Here is a 16,640-nt window from a genome sequence, read left to right as displayed (position 1 = left end):
CAGCACGGTTTCCAGGTAGGTAGAACTTCAGAATACTACATTAAGCCAGGGCCACTGGAAAGAACCAGTGTTATCAGGCCAGTAGGACCTGTTGCCCTTGGCAGAGGTGGACAGAAAGCCTCTCTGGTAAAATGGGCATTTAGTTTAAGACTGTATAGCTCCCATATTATAAGATCAAGAAAACATAACTAGAAGGCAAACTGCTATACGTAGGCAGAAATACACACACACACACACACACACACACACACACACACACACACACACACACAACCCCTAAGTACTACTGAGGACAGAATTGTCAAATACAGAATATGGCCACATGAGAAATATTCCAAGGGAAAAGAGCAAAAACTCATAAAAGCAGGTGAGCAGTAAAACCGCATTAGGAATTATTAGGGAGATTTGGAAAGGATAACGTGAAACTCTTAGAAACAAATGGGGAAAAGTATATTTGAAATTAGAACTCAGTAGTAGTTCAGATGCAAATGAATGAAGAGTCAGTGAATTGGAGCAGCACAGAGAGGCAGGCTACAGGCAACGAAGGGCAGGCTACAGGCAACAAAGGGCAGGCTACAGGCAACGAAGGGCAGGCTACAGGCAAGGTTAAGGACTCAGAAGGCAGGCCAGGAGCCCAACATGTCTACAAGGAGTTTCCAGAAAGGAAGGGGAGAGAGAAGAACATGGGAACTTTTTCTAAGATGAAGACCGAGAACTACTTGGAACCGACTTGACTCTTCTGACTCAAGAAGCACAAACTGTTGTGTTTTTTTTTTCCCTTAAACTTATCAAAAGGAGCTTTGGCTATCTATGGAGATGACTCAGTGGATATAAGCTTTGGCTATCTAGGGAGATGGCTCGGTGGATATAAGTGCTTTCTGTGAAAACACGAGACCCTGAGTTTGAGTCTTTGGCACCTATGTAAAAGTTGGGCATGGCAGCATATGTCTGTAGTCCCAGCAAGGGGCTGGTGACATGCAGATCTCAAGCTTAGTAGCCAGCTAGTCTAGGCAAATCTGTGAGCTTCCAGTTCAATGAGAGATGCTGTCTCAAAGCAAGGATGAGGATGACGGTGGTGACGGCGGCGGCGGCAATGATGATGACAGTGACAATGTCGACAATGATTATGATGACAATGACAATGTGGAGAGTGATAAAGGTATTTTATGTCAACTTCTATTCTCCATACACATGCACAGGTGCATACACATATGAACACGTACACACCACGCACCCACAAAAGAGATTCCTATTTCTACATGTGGCTGTGAAACCATAAGATACAAAAAGAGTGGGGGGGGGGGGAGAGAAGAAAAGAGAAGGACAAGTGGCAGATTGTCTATGAAGAAATGCCATTACTAGAAATAGGCATCCAAAGCAAAAACCAGCAGCTAGGAGACAGTGAGAAAATAATCTTTGGTCTGAAAAACATCTTTCCAGAACAGAGACACAATAAAGATATTTTTAGAGTAAGAAAAAAACCTGGGAGTTTACCAGCATCTGGCACAGAATAAAGAACATTCAAAAAGGGTTAATACCAAGAAAGGGGGAAAAATAATCCCAGTAGGCCTTTCTGAGATGCAAGAGGGAAGATGAACAAGTAAAAATTGCTGTAACTATAAAACATAACTTTTATATAATAATAACACTGTAATGGGCAGGGTTAATAAAGAGCAAGTCTAAAACACCCTCCCATGCTAAGAGGACACATGCACAGTTAGAGTGTGCTGGGGCCCTGCATTGTTCCTGAAGGAGGTTAGGATAATTTTAGAGTTTGCACAGTTAAAATGTATCATAAAAATTCAAACTAAACCACAAATAAAAGAGAAGTAAAGGGTATTAACCCCAAATCAATAGGCAAGAACAAAAGAAAATTTAAAAACCCAGTAGCTTCTCTTATTTTCAATTTTTAAAAAGCCCTTTAATAAATAAAACATTTTATTTTTTACAAAGCCTTATTGTGTACCTCAGGGTGGCCTCCAACTCAGGCCAATCCTCCTGCCTCAGCTTCTTGAGTGCTGAGTTTACAGGCCTGCAAGCACCACCTCATCTTGCTATTGTAGTTTAAAAGGAAAGAGGGGGAAAAAAAAAAAGAAAAACAGCTTTTAAAAACATGGGAATGGGGGCTGGAGAGATGGCTCAGTGGTTAAGAGCACCGCCTGCTCTTCCAAAGGTCCTGAGTTCAATTCCCAGCAACCACATGGTGGCTCACAACCATCTATAATGTAACCTGATGTCCTCTTCTGGCCTGCAGGTGTACAAGCAGACAACACTGTATACATAATAATAAATAAATCTTTAAAAAAAAAACATGGGAATGAGCAAATAATAGAAAGAAGTATAGGAACCTGAGCAGCTTGATGCTCTCATTATATAGAAGCTGACTAAATCCTTGGAGACCATTGGGTGTGACCAAACAGTTAAAAAAATAAAACAAACAAACAAACAAACAAAAAACCCAAGCCAGAAGTACTCGCCTCAGATAAGCACACAAAACCCCCACATAAAGATTGTAAAAAGTATGAAGAAAAGTGTACTCTGTGTGGCAGTTTTCTCTCACTACAAAACCAGAACTCTGCTAGCAGGGTTCAGGGCTCACTCTTTCAGAGGTTTTATTGGCTGGCCTGTTGCTCTGGGGCCTGCAGGAAGGGAGCACATCAGGGTACAAGCACAAACCAGAACAAAACCCGCTCACTCAGGGCTAAGACATGAAGAAGGAAGAGGGAGGAGAAGAAGCCAGGTCCCTAGCATCCCCTTTGGGGTAAGCCACGCCCCCAGCGACTGATGGCCTCTCAAAGCTTACACCTCTCAAAGTTTCCATTACCTCTTAATAGTGCCAAGCTGGTAATAAAACCCTTAACCCAGGGTCTTTAGTGGGCCTTTAACACCCGCACTAGGTAGCCCGGGAAACACTAAGGAAAAGAAAACCCACCAGCTATACCATCAGGCCAAATGTGTGATTAAGGATGGAAGGATGAAGAAACTTCATAGCGATGATGGATCCACTCACCAAGAAAAACATGAGAATTGTAAAGTTGTACCTAATAAATTTGCTCCAGCATATATAATACAAAAATTGACAGACTCCGAGAAGAAAATGGGCCACCACAGTGAAAAATAAGCTTCTGGGTTATTAATATGACAAGCAGGAAAAGGTTTAATAAAGATTATGATTTAAACAACACACTAACAGGCTGGATTTGACCGGGCTTATAGAGAACTGTGCTGCCATCTTTTACCACCCCTGGGATCCCGAGCAGATCCCTTGACCTCAGTTTCCTCATCTGCAAAGTGGGGCCAGCACTGCAGAGTATTTGAATCCAGTCTGAGGCCTCACTGGCGATAAAGCCCACTGTTGCTTTCATGTGTCTTTAGAAGAGGAAGAGCTGCTGATTCAATGCAAGCTGCCAACTGGAAATCACATGTCAGTTTGGGAGATATTAAAATGTAACAAAAATTGTGACTTGGAGTCGATGACATGCTGTTTCTTGTGTGGGCCGCTGTGGTGGTTAAAATGAGAAGGAATTCCCTGTTGTTTTTTTTTAAGGTCTTTGCCTTCAAAACTGGTTTACAAGCAGGTGAGGGCAAGCCGGGCAGATCATGTTGAAACTCAGAAAGGGGCATGCTTCCTTTTGATGGCTTCAAATCCGTGTGCATTTAGAAAGCAGCAAATCTGCTTCCCAAGTCAGCAGGCCCTGAGAGGAGAGGGGAAGGCTGAGTCAGAGGCCTCTAGAGCCCACGCTGTAGGGCTGCCAACGGTCACCGCTGTAGGGCTGCCAACGGTCACCGTCACCGAGGCTCTCCTTTGCCTGGCAGTGAGGCTGGGGGCGCTAAGAAGACCAGTCCATCACTTTCAAAATGGGGAGGAGAGAAGCTTCAAAGCAAGTGACGGGAGACAAGAGCATACGCTGACTTTCTGAATGGATGAAAAATTCAGGTTGCTAAAAGTAGCCTTGCCGTTTGCGGCAGCGGCAATTTTAGTGTCTTAATTATATTACTATTTTTGAATGGCTTTTTATAAAAACTCTTTACTTCTTTGCAAAAATCAGGGCTTTTTGTTGTTGTTGTTGTTGGTACCATGCCCTTTAAAAACAAATTCAAAAACAAATAAATGACAACAAGGAAGTGTGATCAGCTTTGACCTGAGAGGCCTACGATGTCCCCTCACTAAACGGACCTATCTGACTACTTCTCCTTTGCCCCCTTAGGTGCCTCTGTGAGTCTCTGGATGACCTCTGACCTCCAGGGGTGCCTGTAGCTCTTGGATGGTGACCTCCAGGGATGCTTTGTCTCATGAATGACACTAGCTATTTGGGACCTTCCCAGTTTGGGTTTGTGTGTCCCATTAGAGACAGTGAGTAACAACACTGTTACAAACCCTGAGTCGATTCTGCCTCTAGCCAGTCATGGTACCAGGAGCCTAACAGTGAGTTTTGGGGGGGTTCATCAAAGTCCAAGGAACAAAGTGGTGTTTGAGGAGATGGCTCCACAAGTAGGCCCGGCAACCTTAGTTCAACCCCCCATGATCTACTCTTCTTCCAAGGAGAGAAGAAACAACTCCAGAAAAATGTCCTCTGCCCGCCCTTCACATAATAATAATAATAAATAGTTTTTTTAATTAAAAACTTATTTTTAAAACTAAGCCATGTTCCTATGACAGGAAACAGACACTGATTTTGAGAGATGCATTTGTTGGAGAGATACATTGTATTGTTGTGAAATTATAAAAATACCGTTGTTAAAATTCTCCGAGGTGATGGCCGTCACCTCTCTGAAAAATGACACCAAGCACTTGACCTTTTACGCACTGTATTTGGTTCCTGTGGCTGCTGAGACAAATCACCCCAAACCTAATGGCTTAAAGCAGAACAAATTGATTATCTTACCATCGTGTGTATTAGACAGCTGATGTTGGTCTCGCTGGGCCAAAATGAACCGTTGGCAAGGTTGTTGCCTTCCAGGGATGCTGGGCAATGCTCCTTCACTTCCGTTCTTCAGTAGCACCTACATTGTTGTCCCCTGGCCTGGCTCTTGGCCCTTCCCTCTACCTCCAGTGCCAAGAAGAGAGGGCAAACTGTTCCTATATTGGATTATTTTCACCTCCTCTTCTACCTCCCATTTGCCCGTTGATATAATTATGTGGGAGTAACCTCCCCATCAAAAGGTCATTAACATGATCACATCTGCAAAGTGCCTTCTGCCACGTAAGAAAACATTCATGGTTCCTGGGGACCAGGGCACAGGCCTTTTTGGGTGGCTGTTGTTCTACGCCCTGTAATCCTGCCCCTTTTCTGTGTGTGTGTCTAGGGGCAGGGAGGACATAGAGGCCTGGGTCTTTTGAGCTGGCTGGCAGAGTCTGTCGCCTGCCCTTGTTTGTGGCTGTCCAGGGCTGCAGAGCGGGAGGCATGCATGCAGCGACGAGATATTTCTGGAAAGCCTGCTACACACTGCTGAGAGCTCTTCTTAGGGAAGTTTTGAGAATGGGGTAAGAAAGGCCTAGCGGCTCTAACAGGGTCTTACAGTACTCAGCATCAGGGGCCGATCGTGCTGTACCACAGCTGAAGACTCAGCGTCCGTGATCACTCTTCCGTGACACCGATGACAATGAGTCTCAGGGTTAAAGGTGACCCGTTTAAGAAATACATTTTTTTTTCTTCAGAGAAGGCTTTAGAGGAAGTCCTTTTTTGCTGTTTGAATTAGAAAGTATTGAAGTTCCTCTGCCTGGGTTTTAACAGCAGCAGCAGGTTCTGCGGAGGAAGAATAGCCCTCGTTCTTTCTTGGAACTGTTAAATCTAAATTGATAAAGTTCAGATCCTGGGACGTGGTGGCTGCATGTATAATAGGTGCTCAGACAGCTGTTGAACTAAGTAATCCCCAAGCTTACTTTTTGCTTACAGCCTATGAATAAATAGAAAAAGATCGAAACTAGAAGCAATCTAGTGATGGCCATTAAAACTTAAAACATACATTTTTTTCCTTAAGCCAGCATTTCCACTTCTTGCTATCTACCAAAAAAAGTTTGTATATGTTTGTAAGGACAGCATGCAGTGTGTCAGTACCTGCAATGGTTGGAAATGAGAAGCAACGTAAAGCCCACTCGAGAAATGAAGAAATGTGTATGATATGCCCGCGCTAAATAACTTCTTTTAAAAAGATACATGTACTTACTTGAACATCTATACAGGAAAAACAACCATGTGACACTATGCATCACAGTGACTCCTCCCCAAATTAAGTATTTATATATACTTATATATATGGAATGTATACAATAAAGAATATCTATCTATCTATCTATCTATCTATCTATCTATCTATCTATCTACCTATATCCCTATCTCTCTATCTACAAACAAACACCAAACTGGAAACAATTGTTATTCTGAGAGTGACTAAGGTGAGCCTGCAGTAGAGGGCAGAGGTTGGGAAAGGTGGATTTTTACCTTCATCTATATTGTCTGATTCTATCTTTATTTTATTTTATTTTATTTTATTTTGCAACGAGATGTATTTAAGTGTAATTCAAAGAGAAACAGTTTACAGTAGAAACAGAAACTGGGGCCTGAGTAGATCGCTCTGCTAATAAAGTACTTGCCATATGAACATGAGGATTTGGGTTTGGATTCTCAGAACCCACAGCAACGAGGAGGTCTGTAACCCCAGTGCCTAGGGGTGGGGCGGGGAACAGGTAGATCCCTGGGGCTTATTGACCAGACAGCCTCACCCAACCAGTGAGTTCCAGGTTCAGTGAGAGACCCTGCCTCAAAATTGAATACATAAGGCAGGGAACTATCAAAGAAGATATCATATTGAGCCCCTGACATCTGCATGCTCAGACAGACACGTGGGAGAATGCCTGAACACAAATGTACACATAAAAACCTCTATGTCACACACACATATACACAGAAACCACATGAGATAATGTAAAAGTTTAAGATAATAGCAAAACTGTTGAACAAATGTATTAAACTATTAGTATCACTCATGCGTGTATACTAATATCCATGTGTGTGCAGGTCCACATGTGTGACCAAGTACAGATACATACATGTAAGCATGTGTGTTGACATCGGAACAATCTCCAGCATTGGTCCTCAGGCCCCAGGCACCTTGTTTTTGAGACCGAGTCTGTTCATGGCCTGGAACTCAAAAAGTAGGCTAGGTTGGCCGGTCAGTGAGTCCCATGGATCTGCTTGCTGGTCCCTGCCTTCCCAGGTCTGGGCGTATAAGCATTTCCACCATGCTAACACTTTTTGCCTGAGTTCTGGGGGGTCAAGGACTTTACCAACTGGGCGACCTCCCCAGCCCTAAAACATTTTTTTTAGCCAACAGGACTGAAAGTTCAAACATAGTTATTCCTGTTTCGTTAAAAGCATATGTATCTGTGTGTACATCTGTATACATTCAGACATGAGCTTTAACATAGCATAGAAATCTAAATGTATTTCTATGCACATGGAACCTATTATTTATGACACCTGTCTACTCAAAGCATGCATATGCATGCACAGCAACCACACAAATCTGCCTACAGTTATAATACCATGGTAAGTGCTGATTTAGTTAAATCATAGATAAGTATCCTATTCTTTTTCACTGTTCTTATTATCTTTAGTGGTGTCTCCTATATGATCATGATTAATCAGGTAATTGAATACAGTTTGCCTTTTAAATAATTCAATTAGCTTTAGTATATTAAAAAAAAAAGAGTTCCCTGACATAGTTGCAAAATTGGGAGGGAAAAAAGCAAAACAAAACAAAACACTGCTTTAGAATCTGCAGCATCCTTTAAATGAAACCCTCCCGAGTGTGAAGAGCGTGCTAAGGTTTTACCAAATGAATGCTCTTTGTGTAGAAAAACTGATCTAAATCATGGTTTAAACTTTACAACCACGACAGTCTCTCCACTGGAGCCAGCTCCTGCAGGTAACAGGGCCAGAAGGGTGATCTCAGACCTGCGGGGATAGCCCTTACACCGCGGCTGCTGTAAAGGATTGCAGCAGATTGACACCCACAGGAATCCCTCTCCAGACTCCATGAGACTGGAGATTGGGTGTTTAGTTCCAGTGGAAAAAAGGGGGAAGCCACTGGGCTTTCCATTTGCCCAGGGAACAGTCCAGAAGACCCTCAATGGTCTGTGCGTGCGCAGCCTTCTCTGGGGGCGATCAAGTCCTCCCCTCGCCCCCGCAGGGAGGCAGCTATCTGCAGACCTCAATCACGCACCTGCCGGTTAGCAGATAAGCCCTCCATATGCGCAGGCACTCGCCCAGCTGTGGCAGAGGAGCGTTGAGCCGCCCCTTCCCTCCCCCATCCACGCAGAACAAAGGGCGGTCATTTTCTGCTCCTCCCAGAGTCAGAAGCACGCACATGCCTTCCATCACAATTAACTCAAGAATCCGAAACACAACACAAACCCACCCGCAACATGTGCAAAATCAATGCCGTCAATAGCCAGACCGAGGATACTGAAAAAGCAAAGCAAAACAAACCTATTCAAAGAGTAAATACTCAAAGTAACAGGGGCTGCGGTCAGACACACTACAAGGTCAACAAATCCAAGGCAACTTCAAGTACTAGATGCCGTATAAACCAAAGAGCTGGCCATTATCCCAGGGGTTGCAAAAGTAAATGCATTCAGGGATGGGCTAATAGAAAGATCTGTAAGATAATAAGTGGGCCTGCCCCTACCAGACACCCGGGTGCTCCGGGTAGAGGCATTCCAATTCAATTTTTAAAACTATCAACTCCTGCGACATGCCTCTTAGAGAGCCTACAATCAGACGGAGAAGGAAGCAAAATTTAATACCGGTGCAGGGCTCACGAAAGAGTAAGAGTCTAAATCAGAGATGCTGCCAGGGACTCAGTAGGATGAGAGGCAGGGCAGGGATCCCGGCTGTCTCTATGTGAAGCAATGGTGGCTTTATATCTTCAAGGCAACAACGAAACAAAGGCTAAGGGAAACGGCCTATTAAGCTCCCATCTGAGGGGCCCAGATTAGTCAAATCGATGTTGGCCTGAGTAACCGAGCTGGATGGCAGAAGGATCGCCGCTTCGGATGATGCTCAGCGCTCTGCTCATCCACACACTACAGGACTGGCCTTGTCGGGAGGCAAGAGGTGGACCAAATGACCTCTCAAGGTCCTGATTTAAATACGTCTGTGTAGTCAACTCTTGGTTATCCGGCCCAAAGGAGAAGACAGTGACAAATCATCCTAAGCTGTAGATAATAAAAGTCGTATTTGCCTTTGGAATGTATGTTGGTACTTAAATTAGAACGTGACTTCCTGATGCTCCACAGATCCACAATGCTTTGCAACAGCCACAGAGAATCGCTGACCTGGAGCTGGGAGGCGGCCCTGACTTCTCCATTTTCACTCATCCCATCCTTCCTGTAACTCTTTTCCCTTTGGGTGAGCAACAAATACATCGTTCGGAAGTGACTTCTGTAGCTGCCTGGGAGGGGACCAGGGGCCAGGACACTACGATCTAGACCTTGTTTCCAAAGGGTAACTCCATCACCCTGCAGGACCAGGGCAAGCTGGACATGGGGTAGTCATTCTACACTGACTAAGAGTGACAGTCTAGTTTCTCGGCCTCAGAGGACACAAGAGCGAGACAAGGCCTTGTGGGGGGAGGGGACGAAATGCACAGCCACTGCTCAGAAAGGAAGGAGCCGAATGCTCAAGAAATTCAGGAGCAACTGAAGATGAGGCTCAGAAAGAGATGCTCGGAAGCCATGTTTAAGCCGGGGCTTCGGTAAGGGACGTCAGCAATGGGTCTGTTGGGTACAAGCACTACCTTTGGCCTGGGAAAGACAAAGAGAATTTTTTTGGGGGGGGGTCCAGACTGGGTCAGGATGAGCCCGGGGCTAAGAGTTTCTCTGTGATCTGCTGTTTTTGCAGCTGGAAGATGAATCACAAGGAGGGTGGTGCAGCCTCGTACTACTGTGTCAGCATGCCTCGGAGAGGGGAGCCTTTAAAGAGGCAGAATGAAAGGGACTTGGGAGAGGCCCTTGCATCTTCCTCCATGGGAGCTTTTTTTTTTTCTCTTCAAGGCTTTTTTCACACCCCATGGGGGACCATGGGAAAAAAGTGGGTAACCACAGGAGGGCAACAAAAATCTCCTGAAGTGACCATGCAGGCGGAGTACAGGGCAGAGGAAACACCGGGGATATGGGCAGCCTAGGTACTGAGGACAGAGACAACCTCCCTGTGGAGGCAGTGAGACACTTTCCATGGTGGGGGGAGGGGGAGCATGGTCACACCCGGCAGGTGTTCCACGAGAGGAAAGGAGGGCGAGGGGACTTGCTGTTCACAGGCCTCAGGTTTTCCATAGTAACTGGTGAGAAAAATGAGCTCATATCAGGATCCTAGTTGAATAAAAAGCATACCCATGATGCTTAGGAGTGGTGGTGGGGGAGGAGGAAGGAAGTGTCCTCTGGCCCCAGGGCTTCCTTGGAAGAGGCTCCTGTCCCATCTCAGAAACAAGAAGCATCTGGGCATTACAGGATGAGCAGAGGTGAAGCGCCCGGCTCACCATGGAAGAAGTGGATCCATGCCACCGTCTGTATTTGCACTGTTTTTTTTTTTTTTTTATCATTTTCTGTTCTTTAAGCAGAACTGAACCGCCAGCTTGAAATGTGGCTATTTGATTAGAATTAGAAATTCAGTTCCTTGAACTGGGCATGGTGAGGCATGTCTATAAACCCAGTACCAAGGTATTGCAAGCTTCAGGGCAGTCAGAGTACATATCAGAAGATGCTATCCAAAAATACAGCAAAGAAGGAATTCAATCCCTTGATCATGTTGGCCGTACTTCAAGTCTTAATTGTCACATGTGCCCGTCTAATGAACACCATACTGGGTAACACCACTTGGCTTCTAGAAGGTCTAGCATTGAGTAGTTCTCAAAAACTGAAGCTGAAGTACAAAGTTTGGCAACTATTGGGTTAAATATGGTTAAACTTAAAACCAATTCTTCACTGTGAGTTGCCATACCTGCCTGTAACCCTAGCTCTTGAGGGGTGGGGGTAAGGGGAGTTAAAGGCTAGCCTCAGCTACATAGCAAATTCAAGACTAGCCTGGGATAGATGAGACCCTTTCACAGAAATGTTTAAAACCAATTAATTCTTCCATTTCTGAGGACAGCACTTTTGACTGTTCCTCATGACTGCTACAAATAATGCCACCTGTTAGGTACTTGGTTCTACGTCACCAAAAAAAGCTCAGGCCTCCTAGAACTAGGCAGATGGCCCCTGCTATGTTTTTGTTACTGGCTAATTTTTGAAGTGATGATTAAACTTTGTAGAGTTTGGTAACTCCAGGACACCTATATATATGTGTGTGTGTGTGTCGTATATATATATACGTATGTTATACAAAGAAAGGTAATTATTGGGCTGGAGAGATGGCTCAGAGGTTAGGAGCACTGGCTAATCTTCGAAAGATCCTGAGTTCAATTCCCAGCAACCACATGGTGGCTCACAACCACCTATAACTCCTGGCCTTCAGGAGTTATATGCAGGTAGAACACTGTATATACAATAAATAAAATAAAAATTAAAAGAAGAAAGGTAATTGTTCTCATTTGTTTGGCTTTCGGAGACAGAGTGTCACAGCATTCCTCCATCTCCCAAGTGCTGGAATCACAGGCGTGTACAGCACACACGTGTTGGTAGGGGCTGTTGGGCAGGCAATCTGTCAACCAAGCTATGTATCCTTCTCTCCACCTTTGAGTCCTAACTCTTCACCTCTAAGTGGGGTGACAGTGTTGTCAGAAGGGCGACGGCGATGCCTGTGGAATATGAAGTACAGAGCCTGGCACGCACCGACGCTCAATAAATAACAAGTATCCGTGGTGATTGGCAGAACTTACGATGCACTCTCATGTTCGATAGCTGAGTGAGGCCTCAGGACAAGTTACTAGAGCAACTCCTCCCTTCCAGATGATGTATGTGAACCTTAAGGTCATACAACAAGAAAGCTGTACACCCAGGGCATGGCTTGAAACCATCTGAACTCCAAGTCTCTGCTCTTTAAGCTGCACACAATATTACTTTTTTTTTTCTTTCGGAGGAGCAGCAAGCAGCATGCCTGGCCAGGGGAGGCTTAACTATCCCTCTTGATTTCCATCTTCACTTTTCTTTGAAATGCCTAATTAACGTTTTCTTAGCCTTATGTAAAGTGCCATGAGAGTCAGTGAGCATGCCGCAACCCTTCCGCACACTAACGCTTTTATGTCCTGCCGGGTAGAACCTCTCTGAGAAGGGAGTAATACCTGCACGACCAAGGACGCTGATGTGTGACAAGAGGCCGCCTTGAAAAGCCTACAGACTCAATAGCTTTCCTCTAAGTCGCCCGAAGCCCGAAGTCTCCCCCCCCCCCCCCGCCCCGCCCTGCCCCCGCTGTGGCAAAGAGCAAAGGCACAGCATCCTAAAACTGCAGCTCAGCCAGCCAGGCTGCTGCTGACCACAAGGGGCTGCAGACCCCAGTGAGAACAAGCATTTGCCACTGCACTGTGCTTTGGAGTTACTGTCACACAACCGTGTCACCAGAAAAGCTGACTGATATATCTTGTCAAACTCAGGGTGGGAGGCACTTACCCTGCCACAACGATCTCAAAGTCCCCATCATGGTCCACATCCGTCACTGCCACTCCATAGTTGAGCTGGGTGGGGTTGCTGTCATAGTCAGGGGGCAGGACTGAGTTGGTGACTGCAGTGAACATGGGCTCAGCCCTCTGGGATCCCCCAGTGAAGGGCAGAAGCCACAGCGGCAGCAGGAGCAAAGCCATCCTGACCATCTGAAAGCAAAAGTTAATAACTTTACTGAAAGGTACCAGAGCTAAGTAGCTGGGCAAATCCAACCCCAGGGAGGCCATGTGGGTGTTCTGCCCTGTCTCAGCAATTGGAGGACTATTCACTGCTTTTTGAGCTCTGGTCTCTGTTATCTTGTATAAAGCCACAACCTGCCTCCACTACAGACCTGCTTTTCCCCCCTCTTCTGTAGGACCCATCACTGTACCACATGCAATGGGATTTACTATGCATCACACTTGGTTACTGCCTGTCACCCTCTGCTAGAGTACAAGATCCACTTTGGCATGGATATTTGTCTGTTTCATTTACTTGATATGCACCAAGCTAAGGACAAGGTATGCGAGAAGCAGTCGGTACATATTTGAGGAAGGAAGGAAGGAAAGAAGGAAAGAGGGAAGGAAAGATCTCCCATATTCTGAAAGAATGAAGAACAGATGCCAATGCAGAGTTGGGGGTGAAACCCCCACAGGTCACTGGGTCTAGAGCAACAATACAGGTAGCGAAAGACTGCTCTCCTGTGGGACCTACCCCAGAGGTAGCCTGGCACATCCCCCAAACCAAGATCCTTCCCAAAGGCTGTTGGTCATTGCCTCCAGACTAAGAGGCAGTCAAGGGATGCATTCCAGCAAGGTCTGGCGGGTAGCACATCATTCACTTGGAGAAATTAAACCATTGTGTGCGTGTTTTATTATAAATTAATTATGTATAATGCATTTTATAATTCATTATTATATCTCTAACATAACTCAGGGTGTTGCCAAGCAGCCTGGGGCCATGGGAGCCGGTGGCACTCACCCAGGAGACAGCTGGGAATGGCTGGGGAGGTGGAACTCCACCTGCTCTGAGCCGGAGGAAAAGACATTTAGACTGCTGAAGCGAGCGCCACTCTAAGACTCTGCCTTAGGCAGTGAATGGGACCTCACAGAACGTCCCCGAGACTTTCTTGGAATTCCAGAAAGCCCGTGCAGGTCCAATCCACCAGCCAAGCGCTACCGTCCTGCCTTCAGAAGGCAGCAAGCCTCCCCCTGATAGAACTTGGCTGCTTGCTTGTCAGCGCATCTGGCAGCAGAGAACAAGGCTGAGCCGGACTGACATCTTAATGAGGGAAGAGCAAAGGAGATCTGAAGACTGTCTCCCCATATGGAGACAGATGCTCCTGCCAGCAAATGAGCTTGTGCTCCAGGTCAAGGACCCAAAGGCCAAAATGGGGGGTCCAGGCACTGCCTTTAGATCTAAACAGAATCTGAAGCCTTCCTGATGTCTTGCTGAGAAGAGAAATGCAGGGGCAGGGCTCCATCGCAGGGCGGAAACTACACAGGAGCTTCTAGCAGTATCATGTTTGAAGTACCCAAGTTGGGAGTCATGATACCAAATGAAGTCATTCCAAATTAAGAGTCCTCTGGCTAAGACAGCATCTTCTCCTGGGCTGTCGAATCACTAAAGATAAACACACGGCTCTCAGAGTTCTGCAGCATTGTGGGACATTTGGCTGGGTAAGGAAACCAAGAGCCATCTCTGCAAGCAGCTGTGGGGTGGAGGATAAAGAGGATTTAATAGGTAGGGTGGACACAATGAAGTGTAGCACGGATCTAAAGGTCACTAGCCTTTTTGTTTTACTTTCCTTTATTGAGAGCATGACTTCTATTGAAGGGGCAATCTCGAACTTCTACGTGAGAGCCAAATCCAATTGATTGGCAGCGGCTGGGGTATGTGATCAGCTTCCAACACCTACAGGAGAGTAGGCTCCTAGCGCCTAGTCAGTTCCTTTCAGGCTTTGCAGCTGCAGTTTGGATTTTGACCGCAGGAGGGGCCAGATCTTTGTAGGGTGATGACGCCTAACTGGTAAAAAAAATTTTTTTTCTAAAAAGGAAAAAGTCCTGTGACCCAGCCTCTTGATTTTTGCCTCTTCTCTGGGGTTAAAAAAAAAAAAAGGCGTTCCTAGGGGTTGACCTCAGCTTTGTTGGGTGATCTTGACAAGTTCCACTATCACTGGGTTTCCACACTCTCCTTTGAAATGAAGGGTTGGGAAGAGACCTCTGAGGGGCCTTTCTGCCTCCAAGACTCTATGGTGGATGAAAGGAAGTTTTTAAAGGAGATAGTCAGAAGTCTCCACTCCGTGTCCGCCAACTGTTTCTGCAAGTCTCATATGAACCTGTATGGTTTCTCTGTCTGAGGATATTAAACCCATTTTAAAGAAAACAGCTTTCCACCGGGGTCCTGCAGTATTTCCCTCTAAAGGGCCAGGGCTGGAGAGGACAGACTGTTAGTAACATAGATCTCAAATTCTCTGAGCAGAGTGGATCAGTGGGGGATGGGGGGGCTTCACCCACAGCGGGTTGGGACTTAGGGTTTGTGTTCCCCATGTTTAATTCCTCTCTCATGCCAAAGGTACCCTGAACACCCTGTCTTGGGGTGTGAAGGACCAGCTTTGGGAAGTGAGATGGTCAGTGCTGGCCTATTAGGAAACAGTGATAGTGAAAAGCGTGGGCGAAGCCATGGTAACCGCACCTGCTCCTCTCACTGATGTGCTCCTCTGCATCCTGGCTACTCAGAGTGGTCCACAGAGCATCTGAAGCATCACTTAGGAGCCTCTTTGAAATGCAGAACATTGGGCATCACCCCAGACCTAATAAATCAGAATATCCATTCTAACAAGATTTCGGGTGATTTTTATGTATGTTAAAATTTAAAAACCATTGCACAGTCTTGGCTATACACTGAAATCACATGAGGAGCTTTAATAAAATTTTCATGCCTAACAATGATGTCTTAGATAAGATACCAAGAACACAGATGACAAAAGAAAAACTAGACAAGATGGACTTTATCAAAATTAGAAGCTTTTGTGTGTCGAAGAACACCATCCAACATATGAAAGGCCAACCATGGGGTGGGCATAAATATTTGCCAATTATACACCTGATAAGTCATTACTATCCATGGTATATCAACAAAACATACCTACAACATAACAGTAAAAAAAAAAAAAAAAAAGAAAAGAAAAGAAAAAAAGAAAGAAAGAAACAATCTGATTCAAAGTGGGCAAGGGACCTGAATAAACATTTTTCTATATATGAAGATGTCCCACAGAGTACGGAGCCCCACAAATTATAGAGAAACTGCAGATCAACACATTGACATATTTCACTCCCATTCAGGTGACGACAACAACAATAATAGAAACGCAGGGAATAACAGACGCTGGCGAAGATGGGGAGAGTCTCGGAGCCTGCACATTGCTCGGGGGAGGGGAAATGGCACAGCTGTGTGAGAAGGCGGTACAGTGACTCTTCAAAGACCTCACAAGAGAGTTACTACGCGGTCTAGAAATTCCACTTCTCAGTGTGTACCCCAAGACCAAAAGAAGAAACTGATTTCCAAAACTCGATTGCATTTACTGTACGCTGACTGTCTTTTTCTTGGGGTGCAAGCCCTCTCTGGCTTAGGAACAATTTGTTCCTTTTCTGTGAGGGTGGTCTCTGTGAGCAGGGAAGCTCCTGTATAAGTTAATGAGCTCTGGAGGCTTAGCATCCCACCTTGGGTGTTTTGTTCACCCAGGTAAGTTGAGTGGTTAAAAAATCTACATCTAAACCCTTAAGTTTAATACTTTAAAGCATGGGCAGAAAAACTCCACACTCTTTTTTTGGGGGGGGGGCGCATCAGCCCTGTCCATGAGCCACTGCCTCGTCAGCACACTCCACTTCACCACGGAAACTGGATGGCCCTGGTTGTTTGTTTAGAGAGTTGCCTTTCAGTGTGCACACCCCTGAAGGTCTGGCCTGTTTGAGAGATGTTTCTAAATGGAACACAAAGACATGGA

General features: G+C 45.5%; 1 protein-coding gene across 1 annotated transcript in view; it reads right to left on the bottom strand.

The window, feature by feature from the left end:
- The window catches only part of CRTAC1 (cartilage acidic protein 1), a 139,683-nt gene that overhangs the window by 109,526 nt on the left and 13,517 nt on the right, over nucleotides 1-16,640 (bottom strand). Inside the window, exon 2 of the mRNA XM_084773765.1 lies at nucleotides 12,605-12,804. Within this exon, the coding sequence (XP_084629891.1) occupies nucleotides 12,605-12,804 (200 nt within the window). The remainder of the gene's footprint in view (nucleotides 1-12,604; nucleotides 12,805-16,640) is intronic.

Source organism: Acomys minous (assembly GCF_964271855.1).
Source record: "Acomys minous genome assembly, chromosome: 2".
NCBI classification, from domain to species: Eukaryota; Metazoa; Chordata; class Mammalia; order Rodentia; family Muridae; genus Acomys; species Acomys minous.
This window is presented reverse-complemented; position numbering and strand designations above follow the sequence as displayed.